The sequence below is a fragment of the Mesocricetus auratus genome, unplaced genomic scaffold (genome assembly GCF_017639785.1).
Source record: "Mesocricetus auratus isolate SY011 unplaced genomic scaffold, BCM_Maur_2.0 Super-Scaffold_100009, whole genome shotgun sequence".
Taxonomy (NCBI): domain Eukaryota; kingdom Metazoa; phylum Chordata; class Mammalia; order Rodentia; family Cricetidae; genus Mesocricetus; species Mesocricetus auratus.
The window spans coordinates 40950004-40966459 of NW_024429193.1; the positions used below are offsets into that span (position 1 = coordinate 40950004).

Below are 16456 nucleotides of genomic sequence, written 5' to 3' on the forward strand. Positions count from 1 at the left end.
AGCCTTTGGCGGACGGGACCGCGGGAACCCGGAAACGCCTGGGCCGCACCGAGGCGGTCCGGGCCACTGAGACGGCGGGAGCCGGCGGCGCTGCGGGTCAGCGGACGCGGCGGGGCCGGCGGGCTCGGCAGCCTGGGGCGCCCGGTGTCGGGGAGCCCGGGGCTCCAGTGCGAGCGGCTGGCCGAGCCTCACGGCGGGTGAGCGAAGGGCATTGGCGGGGAGCGGCGGGCTCCGAGGCCGGAGGCTGCGGGCTGGATTGGCGTGGGGTGGGGGAGGGTGGGGGTGCGGCGACTGAGGTATGAGGTCCCCGGGCCACCCAGAGAGCAGCCGAGAGCTGCAGCACTCGCTCAGAGGGAGCAGATGAAGGGGCGCCTTGTACTTCGGCCCGGACGAGCTGGAACGTTCTGGGTGGAGGAGGAAAAGGTCCGGAGGAGAGGGGTGTGGCAGGCGGTGTGCCTGCGAGCTCCTGACGGGCGGGCCAAGTGCCGAAGGGGGCCAGGCTGGCGGCCAGTCCTTCCGTGGCCTTCCCTGGAGCTCCCGCCCAGCCTGTGATCCTGGGGGTAAGGATGGGTCTGCTCGGCGAGGACTGTGTGGTCAAGAAGCTGCAGGGACATCCAGAGATGGAAAGGGTGCCCGTGGTAAGGTTAGACCGAAGGCGATGGGTGTCAGAGACCGTGTAAGGTTGCCCTCGGAGTGTGTGTCGGGGGCGGACAGTACAAGGGCTGCTGACTGTTGACGAGTGGTGGAGTTCAGGGAACGTTTTCATGTAAGCCAACCAAAGTTTCTGCTAGTTCAAATGAATTAAGGGGCATTAGATGTAGTAATGAGCCTTTCTGCAGCAAGCCACTTATATTGTTTCTTTTGAGGAGCGCGTCCTTTATTTATATTCTGTTAAATACAATATTCGAGCATGTCACCAGAGTTGAGTCTTTATAGGCACTTAGTTTGGTAGTTACAGGTGATGTTGGGTTGTTTCTCACGTGCTGGTCTTAATTCCACTGCCGCTAACTCCAAGTTGTTTCCTTTCGAATGAGTACTACGTTTACATCTCTGACTAACTTCCCTCCCTTTAATTTTGTTTTCTACTGTGTCTGCCTCTATTTTTCTGGCCTCTTCCAGATGCACTATACTAATAACTTCCAAAGGGAACTTGCTGCTTTTAGCCTGTCTGCCGTGCCACTACTCCTGGTCTGCTGGCACGCTGGCACGCTGGCATGCTGGCACAGGCATGCGCCGGCGCTCTCGTCTCTGCCCCCCCGCGCGCCTCGTGTGTATTGTTGTTCAATGGGGGGTGTGTGTGTGAACCCTGTGGGAATATTGGACGAGCACTGATATCACTGAGCTGTAATTCCAATTCTTTGTTGCTCCCCCCGCGCCTCGTGTGTATTGTTGTTCAATGGGGGGGTGCGTGGGAATATTGGACGAGCACTGATATCACTGAGCTGTAATTCCAATTCTTTGTAATTGTCTTTTGTACCATTCTCTGACACTTATCTCAGAAATACTCAGCGACTATTTATTTACTTAGTGGTTCTGGGGATGGAACGTACTTTTCTACTAAGAAATACCCCTAACCCAGAATAGATTTTTAAATAATTTAGGCAGATATTAAAAACCCTTCTGTGACTCAAATCAATATGATCCTTTCATTCTTTTTAAAGTTACTTTATCCGGCATATCGTATATTTTTAGACAACCACAGGATTTTTGTTTTTATGTTTTATTTATTTGTTTAGTTTGAGATAGGGCTTCACATCATAGTCCTTCTGGCTGCCCTGGGACTTAATAAGTAACCCAGGATAGCCTCTAACTTGTGGCAATCTTCCATTGGGTCCTAATTATCTCTAAAGCAGGGCAATTATTATTGGTCCCATTTTATAGATAGCTATTGCGTATCACACATGCCAAGTAATTTGCTCTAGGTCCTGCTTCCTTTGTGTTTGAAATGGATATGATATGTACTCAAGCATGTGTCTTTTAAGGAAATTAACATCCTGAGTGAATGTGAATAGGTGATAGACACAATGAAAATAACTTCTGAGTTAAAAGCTTCATTTATGATTCAGTAACTAGAACTAACTAGGATTATGTTTATGAAAGGTGAGTTCCTATTTCATATTAAATAACTGTTTTTCCCCCCAAAGTTCAGATCAATGTGAATTAGGTTTCAAGCCCTGGTAGCACACATCTTTAATCCCAGCCCTAGGGAGGCAGAAGCAGGTGGATCTCTGTGAGTTCGACACCAGCCTGGTCTACAAGAGCTAGTTCCAGGACAGTTTCCAAAGCCACAGAGAAACCCTGTCTTGAAAAAACAAAAACAAAAACCAAACAAAAAATTAGGTTTCAGTTCTAAAACAGCGAATGTGCTCTAAGTCTATTCAATTTAATTCATCCCATTAATGAAAGAGTGTAATTCTGGGGTCTGTGTGTGCTCTTTCCTTTTTTCTTTCTTGAGACTTGTTGGGGACAGGTATAGGGTTGTCCCACTATGCCTGGCATGTTTATATGTATGTACACTAAAATTTTAGAATTTATTTTAATTTTAAAAATATTTTTAAACATTTATCTTCTATATGTGATTTGCCACAATGTATGTATATATACCATATGCATGTAGTGCCCTCAAAGGCCAGAAGAAGGTTCTGGATCCTCTGGGACTAGAGTTATGGATGGCTGTACACCACCAATGGTGGGAATTGAACCCTGGTCCTCTGGAGGAGCAGCCAGTGCTCTTAAACCCTGGGCCATCTCTCCAGCCCTGTTATATATTTTTAGTCACCATTTTAAAATGTGTTGTTGGTGTTTATGTCAGTGACTTTTGAAGCTAGAATATTAATCAGCTTCTCTGGTAGCCCACCCAGAACTGCTTATTAATCACATAGAAGATACCATCTCAAATGAAAACAAACCAGACTTAAAGAAAAATAAATTAAGATAGGTGACTGTATTCTAGGTTAGGTATCATGGTAGAAATTAGAGTTAATCTAAAATTGAAGTCTTAGGTCACATCAAATGCCAAGAAACTAGTTCATTCCACAAAGAAAGATTCACATATAACTTTATATTTACTCTTTTTTTTTTCCCTTAAAAGTTGGGTAAGATTTTTTTCTGGAGCCAGTGAGATGGCTCAGCAGGTAATTTTATTTTATTTGTAGAGATTTTTTGCCTATTTGTACATCTGAACCACTTGTATGCAGATGTCAGGATCTCCTAACTGGAGTTTTTTGTTATTAATAATACCATTAATTATTATTTTAGGATTTCATGTATCTGAGTGTTTTGCCTGCATTTACGTCTGTGCATTACTTGTGTAGAGTGCTCTCTGAGGCCAGAAGAGGGCACTGGATCCCTCGGGATTAGAGTTACCGACAGTGACTGTTGTGAGCAGCCATGTGGGTGCCAGGCAAGAGCAGTCAGTCCCTTAGTCACTGAGCCATCTCTCCAGTCCCAGAATCTCACTTTCTTAATCTGGAAAGGCAAGGATACTTTCTTTTCAAAGTAAATTATATTTCAGTGAACAAATCTGTATGTAATGACTGGCAAGAAATCTGACATGTTATAGATACTCAAGGCTCTTAGCTTATGAAATTGTAGTTATTAGAAACCATTAAGTGAGAACCTTTGTCTGTCTCCTCTGTACAGGGTTCACCATCCTGAACCCTGAATGCCCCAGAGCCCTTAAAAAAGACTTAGTTCCCAAGGAGAGCGTTCCTTTTGGAGGATTTAAATACTAAGGATTTTATCTAGCTTTTTGTGGAACCAACACAGAGAGCAAATGCCTAATGTGACAGATGCTTCTGGTGAGGCAATAAAGGAAATACAACACTGAAAAGAAGAAAATTTCTATCATTCTGCCTAACCTGGGATACATAGCCACTTACCTTAATCTTGTTTGTTTGTTTGTTTTGTTTTGTTTTCATCTGAGATGTATCTTCTAATCTTCTATGTGGCTGATAAACAGTTCTGGGCAGACAACTAGAGAAGCTGATTAATAGTCGAGTGTCAGAAGTTGCTGGAATAATGTGCATTTGGTAGAATCCATGAATGCTCTTGTAAAGACAAGCACAGAGCATGGGGAGGGTCCAAGGATGCTAGAGGACTGGAGCATACCTTGCAGCAGGTCCCAAAACTACCCAGGGAGGGGGTGAGAGGAACTAGCCCTTCTCTGCTTACGGGTCTATATATATTACAGGACTCAGAATACTGTCCTCTTAGTGAAGTTTCCTAAGTCTTCCAGGAAGGCTTTTTAAAAGTGACAAATATTTGTTCAAAAAAGTACACAAAAGGATGAATGGTTTGAGATATGCAGTAGTTTATGACAGGAAATTTAGTCTAGGACCAGGTTATAAGAGACTATGTAGACTCTATTTGGTAAGGTGTCAGTTGAACTTTACAAACAAACAAGGAATGTGATTAAATGTATATTTTCCTTTTTTAATGTGTATTGTTTTTTGTCTGCATTCTTGTCTGTGAGAGGGTATCAGATCCCCTGAAACTGTAGTTACATACTGTTGTGAGCTGCCATGTCAGTGGGAATTGAACATGGGTCCTCTGGAAGAGCAGCCAATGTTCTTAACAGCTGAGCCATCACTCTGGCCCCAAATGCATATTTTCTTAAGACACCTATTGAATGGAGGTTAAGTTAGAGCTGGAAGAATTGGAGCCTGTCCAAATCAGTCAGCAGGCAGTGTGGTAAGGGACTTGAATAAGCATAATGAATGGAATTCATATTTTACTGAGTTTAAGCACATCAGATTATAGTGTATCTAAACTTCTGAGACTGGAACAGTATCTGTGTGGTAGGTGATGCTTCCACAATCTTTTTGTTGTTTTTTTGAGACAGGATTTCTCTGTATTGCTTTGGAGGTTTCTATGTATTGCTTTGGAGGTTGTCCTGGAACTCGCTCTGTAGACCAGGCTGGCCTCGAACTCACAGAGATCCACCTGCCTCTGCCTCCCAAGTGCTGGGATTAAAGGTGTGCGCCACCAACACCCAGCTACAATCTTATATTTTGATGGTGGCAGTAAAAAAAAAAAAGAGGTGATTGGTATAACATAGCTTTAGGGTGCTTGCTGAGTGAGCATGGTGAGGCTCTGAGTCCTATCTCCAGAGTGGCTAAAAAAATCTAGAATAAGTAGTAAAGAATAACTTTATAACACTTGGTAAAGTTTCTCTGATTGTATAGAAATGAATAATTTTGTGGTTTTTTTCATGAGAAGCTAAAGTAATTTTTATTCATATGGTATCTTTGTTTCATTACTGGGTTTATATTTTCTTTCTTTTGTTTTTTCAAGACAGGGTATCTTTGTGTAATAGCCCTGGCTGTCCTGAAATTACTCTTTAGATCAGGCTGGCCTTGAACTCACAGAGATCCTCCTGCCTCTGCCTTTTAAAAAAACAGGTTGTTGTTTTTCACATATTTTTGTTTTTTTGTTGGGTTTTGTTGTTTTTTGAGGCAGGGTCTCTCTGTGTACTCCAGGCTGTCCTAGAACTCACTAGGCTGGCCTTGAACTCAAAGAGATCTGCCTACCTCTGTCTTCTGAGTGCTAGAATTAAAAGTGTGGATGTGCCATCACCCTGGCCTGATTAGTTCTTTTTAAGTACTGAAATTTACTTGTTTTCTGTACATTTGTATGCATGTATGTAGCTATTTTTATGACACAGATCAAACCCAGGGCCTTATGCATGGTAAGCACACACTTTACCATTAAACTATGCTCTACACACACACACACACACACACACACACACACGGTTAATTCTTACCAGCTTCCTTCTCTAACATTAAGCACTTTCTTCCTAATTTGATGTAGAGAAAAGCTAATTTGTTTTTAAAAATATGAGGCTTAAATTCCTACATTAGTGTTTCTGTGACTGCTGAAAATTAGCATATAGTTTGGTAACTTAAGACAACAGCCCATTCTCTTACCAGAGGCTAGAAATTCAAAATCAGTGTTAGCAGGACTCTGCTTCCTCCAGTGGCTCTAGCTAAGAGTGCATTTTTCCCTCTTCTAGTTGCTAGTGGCTGCCAGCATTCCTTGACTTGTTTGTGTCTGCAGGACCCTGTTTCTGAAGACTAGCACCTTCAAATCTCTGTGCTCCTCCTTATTGCCTACTCCCCCTACGATCTCACTGTATTCTGCCCTTGACCTTACTGCCTCAGTCTCTTGAGTAAGTGAAATTATAGGCATGTATCACTGTTCCAATATAACTGTTTTACTGAGTTGTATTAACAAATAGAGATAGTGTCTATACAAGGTATACAGCATAATGATTTTATGTATATCAGGGAATGATTTTCTTAACATATCCATCATTGTACATCGTTGCCATTTGTGTGTATTTAGAGGGGTGTTACCCTTGAGAGTTATTTTCACCAAGTCTGAAAGAAAAGATGTAAGGAGAGAACTGTGTTTTTTGTGGATCCCAAGACTGACTGACTGGGGAGACTGTTACATTGATGGCGTGGCAGAAGTGTATACGCGTACTGGGTGGGCAAGAAATCTGGCCACTGGACTCATCTTTAATCCTAACGACTGTCTGCGACTGTCTTCTCATTCCTTTGATAGCACAGCTAAGTTGTGGCACTCTCTCGGTGGCTTTGACAAGACTTTTATTAAGCTGCCTGGAGAGAAGGTTCAATGGTTAAGAGCACTTTTTTTTCAGAGGATTTTGGCTTCCACCACCCACATGACAGCTCATATCGTCTGGAAGTTGAATTTCAGGGGATCTGATTCCTCTTCTGACCCCCACAGGCTCCTGCGCTCACATGATACACCAACATACGTTCAAGTACATCTAAAAATAAAAATAATTTACTAAAAAAATGAAAACAGAGACCCCTTCCATTGCTGCACCTAAAATCTGTGCCTCCTCTACTGTTCTCCATCTGGAGACTCTGTCTCCCTCACAGTGAGGGAGAACCATGCACACTTAAGCTGCTGGCAGGAACTACCAGAGCTATCAGCTGGTCAGTAGAAGCTAAGGAGCTCACCCTTGTGTTAGAATGCATAAACTGTCACCAAGTGCTGCTGCAGGGGAGAATGGGGGAGAGAGCTGCTGCTGCAGGGGGGAATGGGGGAGAGAGCTGCTGCTGCAGGGGGGAATGGGGGAGAGAGCTGCTGCAGCAGGGGGGAATGGGGGAGAAAGCTGCTGCTGCAGGGGGGAATGGGGGAGAGAGCTGCTGCTGCAGGGGGGAATGGGGGAGAGAGCTGCTGCTGCAGGGGGAAGCAGGGGAGGGTGCTGCTGCTGCAGGGGGAAGCAGGGGAGGGTGCTGCTGCTGCAGGGGGAAGCAGGGGAGAGTGCTGCTGCTGCAGGGGGAAGCGGGGGAGAGTGCTGCTGCAGGGGGGAATGGGGGAGAGTGCTGCTGCAGGGGGGAATGGGGGAGAGTGCTGCTGCAGGGGGGAATGGGGGAGAGTGCTGCTGCAGGGCAGAACTCTTAATTGTCTGTTATTTTTTGAGATAGGGTTTTCTCTGTGTACTCCTGCCTATCCTGGAACTCACTCTGTAGACTGGGCTGTCCTTAAACTCGCAGAGATCCACCTGGCTCTGCTGGGATTATAAAGGCTTGCACCTTTTTACGTTATTGCCACAGAGAAGACAGCGAAGAACAAACTCGGATGTTTAGCCTGCCGTTGAAAGAAAGATCACATGGCCTCTGGTCACTGAATGACAAAACCTGTCTTTGATTTGTGAGCTCATGGAAAGCACAGGGCCACTTGAGCAGCAGCGGCTGTCGTTAGTCCTGAAGAGCAGCACCATCCCTGGATCTAGTAAAGGTGGTGCTAAGGCAGGCTGGCAGCAGGCCTTGGGCTTTGCTGACACCTTCCGTTTCCTCCTCTGCTCTCCTCACGGCACTGTTGCATTTTCCTGACTTTGGCCTCATAGGGAAAGAGTGAAGCAGTTTTCGTCACCTGCAACCTTTTTGTTGTACATTTTTCTCTCAGCCTCTTAACCATAAAAAGAGTGACAATACTGAGTATCCAGTAGAGTCCTATAAAAACTGTTTAAGACGTGACTCTGCTTAAAACAAGCTATTTCTGAACATTAAAAGACAAAAGAAACAGTACTATTCATTGTGTTCTATACTGGATCCTTGTGTATTGTTCTCTATGTCCACTCTTTTTGAGTTGCGGTCTCACTCTGAAGTTCTGGGGAGGCCTGAAATTAGCCTCCCAGAGTGAAAGTAGACCAGGCTGGCCTTAACCTTGAGGTGGTTCTCCTGCCTGTCAAATTCTGGAATAAAGGTGTACACACTTGGGGTGTACACACTTGGCCTATCTTCAGTTCTTTCTTTTCTTTTTTTTCTTGAGACAGGGTCTCATGCAACCCAGGCTGGTCTTACATTCACTCCGTAGCAGAGAAGACCTTGATCTCTTCCTGATGCTCCTCTGTCCACTTCCCAGGTGTTGGGATTACAGGCTTGACCCATTGTTCCTAGCTTCAAGATTCTTAATTTCACTTACATAGGGTACTCTTTCTGTAACCTGCTCCAAGTAATGAAACAAGTGTAGGTTCCAGAGACCAGAATGTGGTACTTTGGGGGATAGTCAACCTGTACAGTTCCTAAAGAGTTTGGATGTATTGAGATGCAGAGTTTATGAAAGCATACAGAATATAGGATCCTAAGATTTGTAAGGTTCTAAATCCCATCTGCCTTCAGCTCAGCCTCCCATAGGACCACACTGGATTTGTTTTCCAGAAATGAGGAGTTTGCTACCTAAGGTGTGGTTTTGTTCTAGGACAGTGGTAGAAGCTTTCTCATTATGTCTGACTCTTGGGCTGTGAATTTAGTTTCATTTTCTCCAATTTTGTAATTTAGAAGCTACTTGTGGAAGCTCTTGTACTCCTGTTGCCAGTACAGTGGTTGGTTAGTCAGTCCTTCGTACATCCTCCATTGCAGGTAACTGTAGAGGAAGATGGAGAGAACCTTTACTTCTGCATGGAGCTACCAGTATCTCCATTACCATTACTCTACTCAGACTGGGAAATTAATTCCAGATTCCTGTCATTATGGTTCTCTTACCTCTAGGTAAGAGGTAAGGCCACACTTGTTCTCAATAGCTGTACTGGCTAGGGCTCAGTCAGGAAAGCACAATCCTCCAGTGTTATGGAATAGGGCGTTTAGAATAACAAGTAAAATAGAGGTAAAAGAAGAGGGTATTAGAGAATTAATTTGAAACCTGCTAAGTGACCCTCATGACACAGGTTTAGATTGTTTTGATTTTACTGTGTACCCAGTGCCAACAACAGTGTCTGACCGTACTAAGATGCCTTATTTATCTGATGGCTTATTCCAATCTGATCTGATGGCTTATTCCAATTTGGATAGTGAAAACTTTATATTTTTAAATTGTTGTCTCCTTGGTTTTGAATTTTTCGTAGTAGTTAGTGTTTCTTGTTACTACATGACTTTTGTGTTCTGTTTTGTTCTTGGGAGGGTGCCTTTAGCTCTTGCCTTTGGTGGCGGTGGGTTGATGACAGTGCAGAATAGTCCAGGGCAGGAAATGGGAGCATGTGGAGTTCACTGCTGCATGACCACACAATGAAGGTAAAGGCTCTCTAATTAAGCCACACCATTGTTTTCCATATCACTGAATACTGAACACATTTTGTCTATAAATTGCTATGAAATAGGGTTTATATTTGTATAGCTGAAGAAATATTTGAACATGATTTTACTTGAATGTAATAATGGAAATTCTGTAGTCTGTAAAAGAACAAGTTAAAAATTGACAGAGCTGTAACTCCCACCACTGATAGTGTCTTGTTTAAACAGACATGGAACACCTTGGGGAAGAAAGGGCAGCAAAGAACAGTGAAAAGCTTTTTAATTTAGGGTATACTGGGAACTTGTAGGCACCGAAATATTGACTGAGGATGTACTTAGTGGAAGAGTTCTTGGCCAGTATGAGCAAGGCCTCAGATTCTGGATGCAGCATAGCAAAACCAAATTTTGGAGTTTTTTTGTTGCTGGTGTTCTTTCTTTCTTTCTTTCTTTCTTTCTTTCTTTCTTTCTTTCCTTCCTTCCTTCCTTCCTTCCTTCCTTCCTTCCTTCCTTCCTTCCTTCCTTCCTTCCTTCCTTCCTTCCTTCCTTCCTTCCTTCTTTCTTTCTTTCTTTCTTTCTTTCTTTCTTTCTTTCTTTTTGAGACACAGTTTCTCTGTGTAACAGTCCTGGCTGACCTGGAACTCACTATGTAGACCAGGCTGGCCTCAAACTCTCACAGATTCACCTGCCTTTGTCTCCTGAGTACTGGGATTAAAGGTGTGTGGTACCACTGCCCACTCCATTTATACTTTTGAGTCAGCTAGAAGAGATATAAATCTAGTGTCAGATACCAAATCAGTTGTGATGAATTTTGTCGTGTACTAACACAGTAAAAGTTTGTAAGGTTTAGCAACATGGAAGATGGTGAGCAAAAAAAAAAAAAAAAAAAATAGTAACTGAGCTTAACATTTTTGAATGTCTTTGCTTTTTTTTGCTTTTTTGTTCATTTATTTAAAGAAAACCTTAAGAGGTCTGCTTTTACATCAGTAGTTGTTTTGGGCTACTAGCTGGTGTGAACTTATATTTGCTTAACACTTATGTGTACATATATGTGTTATGAGACATGATTTTACTTTATAGCCTATACTGGCCTCCAACACACTGTGCAGCAATTCTCCTGCCTCAGCCTCTTGAGTGCTGAGATTACAGGATGTGCCACTCACCTAGCTTGTGTCTTCATGCCTACTCTGATTTGTACTAAGGTTGTGTATTTCATAATTAGTATTTGGAAAATATAAATATAGCTCACTCTAAAATTAAGAGTTTTTTTATAATAGGAAATTTCAGCATATTTTTAATGCTTAGTCTTTTAAAATGTGTGTTTGGATTTTTTGTTTGTTTGTTTTTGTTTTTTGTTTTCTAGCATCTTGCTATATCTTGTACTTGATCTTCCTGACTCAGCCTCCTGAATGTTGGGGTATATGGTACCATGTCATGACTTTATTACATTTTGAGAACATTGTGTAATCTTATCTATTGATTTTGTTAACGTGACGATTGATTTTGTTAACATGACGTGTTTCACGATAACAGCTATTGCCTCTGTATGATAGGCTTCATATACAGACCTAAAGATTATACTGACTATACATTAGTAAATCACTGGAAGTCAGTCTACAGCCATACAGATTTTCACATTTGTCTATAATAGTCTACCTAAAAAGATGAATAGAAATGATTGGTGTGTGATTTTTGTGTGTGTGTGTGTGTGTTGAGACAAGGTCTCTCTTATGTAGTTCTGACAGTCCTAGAACTTGCTATGTAGATCAAACTGGCCTTGAATTCATAATCCCAAGTGCTGGGATTAAAGTCATGCACCACAATGCCTGTCCTCAAATATATTTGAAAAGCTATTATTTCTTTTTTTGCACTCCTTTGGATCAAACCCGGGGCCTCATATAAACACACTAGGCAAGTGCTATACCACTTAGCTTATGTCTCTATTCCTCCATTTTTTTTATGAAGACTATTAAATAATTCCTGAGAGTCTCTTTGAATTTGAAATAAGGTTATAAATTTTTGTTCCAAAAGTAAAAGTTCTGATCAAGCCACCATCTGAACCTATTGAATCTAAATGAATGGAATTTAGATCAATGAAATTGCATTGCTTATTTTCCCTCAAGAGATTTAAAAATAATAAACTCAACTTTATAAATATTAAATGTACTCAGCAATTCAGATAAGATATGACAACTAGTAAGCAAGTTTGAAAACTCGTTTTTGGTCACATAATTAGGTATTAGTAATATCAGCTCATCTACTTGACTCACAGTAAACATTACTATAAAATGCTATTATACTGTGGTGCCTTTTTCTCTACACAGAGGGAAAGTTGCCAGCCACTCCAGAAAATATCAGAGTGATTTCAAATACGTTCAAGGAAGTCAGTTATGTACTTATTCTGTGCTACCAAGACAATTAATACACCAGTTTTAACAACTTTGTGTTCCAATTTAAAAAGGCCAGGCATGGTGTTACATGCATGTAATCCTAACACTTGGGAGTAAGTGGCAGGAGATCACCACAAATTCAAGAACGGCTGGTTTGCATAGAGCTCCAGGCCACCCAGGGATATATAGTTAGAATCTGTCTCAATACATAAATTGTTTCTAAGCCAGTATGTACTTTCACAATTTTGCTTTTCCATTCCCAAATGTCTGTATACACATTCTCAAATACAGGGCTTAGTAGTGTTTCAATCTCTTACTTTTAACCACAGTGACGTGATGGCAACCACACAGCTCCTGCCTTTCAAATCCTTTCGGTCCTCTGGGCAGGAAATAGTTCTAGGTTTGGTTAGGCTCTTACAGACCTCCCCCTCTTTTTTGTTTGGACTGATCAAACTCAGGTCCTGGCACATACTAGGTCAGTTCTTTGTCACTGAGTTACACTCCCAGCCCTCATCAGACTTCATTATTTTATTCATTTTTAAAATGAAAACCAGTTGCCTTAGATAGTTTCTAAAGCATGTCCACTTCCAAAATACTTTTTCTAAATGCTATTTTCCATGCCCCCAAATTTAGCAGTTCTAGTAGGTATAGCTTATTGTGGTTTTAATTTCTATTTTTATGTCTGTGATATCACACATCTTTTCTTTATTGGTTCATTGGTTCATTTTTTTATTATTGGTGAAATACCTTTTGCCAATTTTTAAATTGATTTTTGTCTTTTTTTCTACATCATGAAAATTATTTCTATATAAATTACAAAATATAGATCTGGATATAAGCCCAGTATATACATAAATATATGCACACACACATAAATATACATATTTATTTATTTTTTACTTTTACTACAAGGAGGTTGAATTTGATGTTGTTCTCAAGTATGAACCACCTCTAACATGCTGTCTTTGTATTTCATGTTAGGACTTTTTTGCCTTACAGAAGTGAGGCCGAGGGTTAATAATGAAGTTTCTGTATTTGTTTCTGTGAAATGATTCATTTGTAGCAAAGAAGCATATTGTTTAAGTTTTGTCTCTGAAATTCAAATAAAATGCTTATGATAATATCTCCAGTGATTTATGTATGTGTATTTAGTGGTGAACATATGTTTTTCATTATTAAAAATTTTATCCTTATAATATGGCATTTGTTCATGTTTGGAGTATATTTAGAAGTGGGTAGGAATGGTCAAATTTTGTGAGCAGCACTTTTGTCTTCAAGAATAGTTTTCTCAGAGCTGGAGAGATGGTTCATTGTTTAAGAGCACTGGCTGTTCTCAAGAGGACATGGGTTCTAGTCCAAGTACCCACACAGTAGCTTACATGTTGAGTCCAGAGGATCCAGTGCTTTCTTCTGGACTCTGCAGGCACTTGACAAACATGGTATACAGATGTACATACAGGCAAACACCCATACACATAAAATAATAATGACAACATTTTCTCTGCAGGCATGGCATTTAGCCTAATGTAGAGACTAATAATGATTGCTGAATCTGCTTGACTGTGTACTATTTTAATAGTAGTGGTAGGGTTATCATTTATCTAGTACCCTCAATAGCTTGCCTGTAAGAGTTCAAAAGAAATAATACTCCAGAAAGTTCATACAGATTTAGAGAATTTGAATGGAAGATGGAGTCATGGAAAGACAGTTGTATGAAGACCATGGTAACAGAACATGCCTGGCATTAATCCAAATATAGGCAGAGCTAAAGCTAATAAGAAACCATGGTGATGAATGCTATCATTCAGTTGTGGTCTTGATCACTCATTTTTAAAGTGGGCTTAATAGAAGTTTAATTTACTCGCAATAAAATGTTCCTACTGTACTGCAGTCCTGTGATTTTTGGTAAATCAATATCATTATGTAATTACTACCCAGAATATCTTCATCACGATAGAATTAACTCTTTATTATGTCTTTGGAGTCAGCCCTCAATTCTATTTCTTCAATGTAGGCAGTCTTTTAAGTTTGTATCTATTGATGAGTTTTGCTTCTTTGAGAATTTTATATAAATGGAATTATATAGCATGTATTTTCAAAAATTATGTTTCAGATATAATTTATTGTATTTATGCATGCATGTGTGTGTATCTGTGGTATGGTATGAATGTGGAAATCTGAGGCCAACTTTAAAGAATTTAATCTCTCCTTCCTTGTTAAGGCAAGACTTCTATATTCTGCTGCCATCTGATTTCTCTGGCCTAGCTAGCCAGTGAGCATCTGGGTGATTCTCTTGTCTTTGCTTCCCATCTGCCCATGGAAATTACAGTTGTGAGTCAATGGATACCTTGATTCCCAGGGTTGAACTTGGGTCATCAGTCTCATCCAGACATCATTTTTATTTCCTGGCCTTCTCTCTGACCCATAGGTGATATTTTATAAAAGATTTGACTTAACCTTATTTTAGTTGTGTATGTGTACATGTGTGTATATGTATGAATGCAGGTGCTTACAGGGTCGAGAAGAGGCCGTCAGGTCCCCTGAAACTGGAATTACAGGTGGTTATGAAATGTGCTGGGAATTGAATTCAAGGCTCTGCAAGATAGTATGTACTCAACTACTGTACCAGATCTCAATTGGTGGTACTGGGAAGAATAACCTGTGGGAGAGTATTAGATTATGAGAATGGAGCCCTCATAGACAAGACTAAGTCTCCCAGAGAACTCTTTATGCTGCTATCATGAGAGGGCACAATGTCAAGATGGTCATCTTCAACCCTAGAAGAAAGATCTTACTAGAATCTGACGGTGTTGACATGGCCATCTGGAACTTCTAGTTTCTAGAACTGTGAGAAATAAACACTGATTAACTTTCTCTGTTTGTTTTGTTTTTCAGACAAATGAAGAGAAAACAATGTCTGCCAACCTAAAATATCTTTCCTTGGGAATTTTGGTGTTTCAGACTACCAGTTTGGTTCTAACAATGCGTTATTCTAGGACTTTGAAAGAGGAGGGTCCTCGTTACCTGTCTTCTACAGCAGTAGTTGTGGCTGAAGTTTTGAAGATAATGGCCTGCATCTTTCTAGTCTACAAAGACAGTAGTAGGTATCTAGGGTATTTTTTTGCTTTTAATTTATTTGATTTTATATTATATGTGTATGTAAATATATCTGTAACTGAACATTTAATCTCTTGCATTATTTAATTTCTCTAGACATTATTTAAATTCTCTAAACATTTCAGTATTAAAAAAGATATTAAAACAGAGCCCAGGGAGAGGACTCAGCTGGTAAAATGCTTGTTATGCAAGTGTGAGGACCAGAGTTTGGATTCTCAGCACCCACATAACTAGCTGGGTGTGGCAGTGTGAGCTTGTCATTTAGTACTGGGAGGACCCCAGGAGCCTATTTGACAAGCTTGAGGTTCAGTGAGAGACCTTGAAAAATAAGGTAAAGAGCCACTGAGGAAGACAGCCAACATCAACTCACCACCCCCTCTCCCTCCCTCCCTCCCTCCCTCCCTCCCTCCCTGTCTCTTGGGAGCTCTCTCCTCTCTCTCTCTCTCTCTCTCTCTCTCTCTCTCTCTCTCTCTCTCTCTCTCTCTCTCTCTCTCTCTCTCTCTCTCTCTCTCTCTCTCTGTCTCACACATACACACACAATTGAATTAGTACCAATTTTACTTGGTTGGTACTAAAGGTATTCTGGTGTTTTTTGTTTGTTTTGTTTTGTTTTTTATTTATTTGTTCGTTGGTTTTTGAGATAGAATTTCTCTGTGTAGTTCTGGCTGTTCTGGAACTTGCTCTGTAGACTAGGCTGGCCTTAAACTCTGTGAGATCCTTACAGATCGGCTTGCATCTGCCTCTTGAGTGCTGGAATTAAAGGCGAGCGACACACCTTGTGACACTAAAGCCATTCTGTTCAGTCTGTAACATGATCCATGCTAGTTAATGCTATGCATATGAATCCAATTGCATTCATAGTTTATTAATTTGAGAAAAAGTAACTTCTCAAATTTTTTGTTCAAATTATATATAGAGAGTTCACAATAAGTTTTTTACTAAAGACTTTTTCTAGTTCCATTGACTAATGCAACAGTGAGTCATTCATGCAGTGCATTTAATAGAGTTTCACTGGGATGTAATTTATGAATTGTACCGTTGTTCTTTGGTGGTCCAGGTTGAGTGTTGGTCTTTGCATGTCCTAAGCATATGCTCAGCACTTGCTCTACCACTGGGGTATGTCCCAGCCTCAATTTAGCCTTTGCAGGCAGATTTTGGGGGTATTCAGTTGTTAATTTTTTTCTTGAGACAGTGACTTGTTATGTCATTCAAGCTGGCCTTGACTTCTTGATCATCCTTCGTAGTCTTCTGTGTGCTAGATTGAGAGGTGTGTGTTATCTGACTTTAATTTTTAAGCTGTGATGTGTGTGCATGCACATGTGTGTGCAAATGTGTATGATCACATGTATGTGAAGTTTTGCCGTTGTTGGCAAACCATGTTGGAACCAACAATGGTTAATG

The 16456-nt window shown here is 41.0% G+C and overlaps 1 protein-coding gene across 3 annotated transcripts in view; it reads left to right on the forward strand.

Moving 5' to 3' along the window:
* The first annotated feature begins 4 nt into the window (after positions 1-4).
* The window catches only part of Slc35a3 (solute carrier family 35 member A3), a 34891-nt gene continuing 18439 nt past the window's right edge, over positions 5-16456 (forward strand). Inside the window, exons 1-2 of one of the 3 annotated variants that reach the window (XM_005077114.4) lie at positions 5-197; positions 14834-15038. In XM_005077114.4, the coding sequence (XP_005077171.1) occupies positions 14852-15038 (187 nt within the window). In that variant the 5' untranslated portion in view covers positions 5-197; positions 14834-14851. Of the gene's footprint in view, positions 198-429; positions 639-14833; positions 15039-16456 lie in introns of those variants that run through there. The other 2 variants (XM_021231216.2, XM_040751981.1) reach the window with 2 other exon arrangements.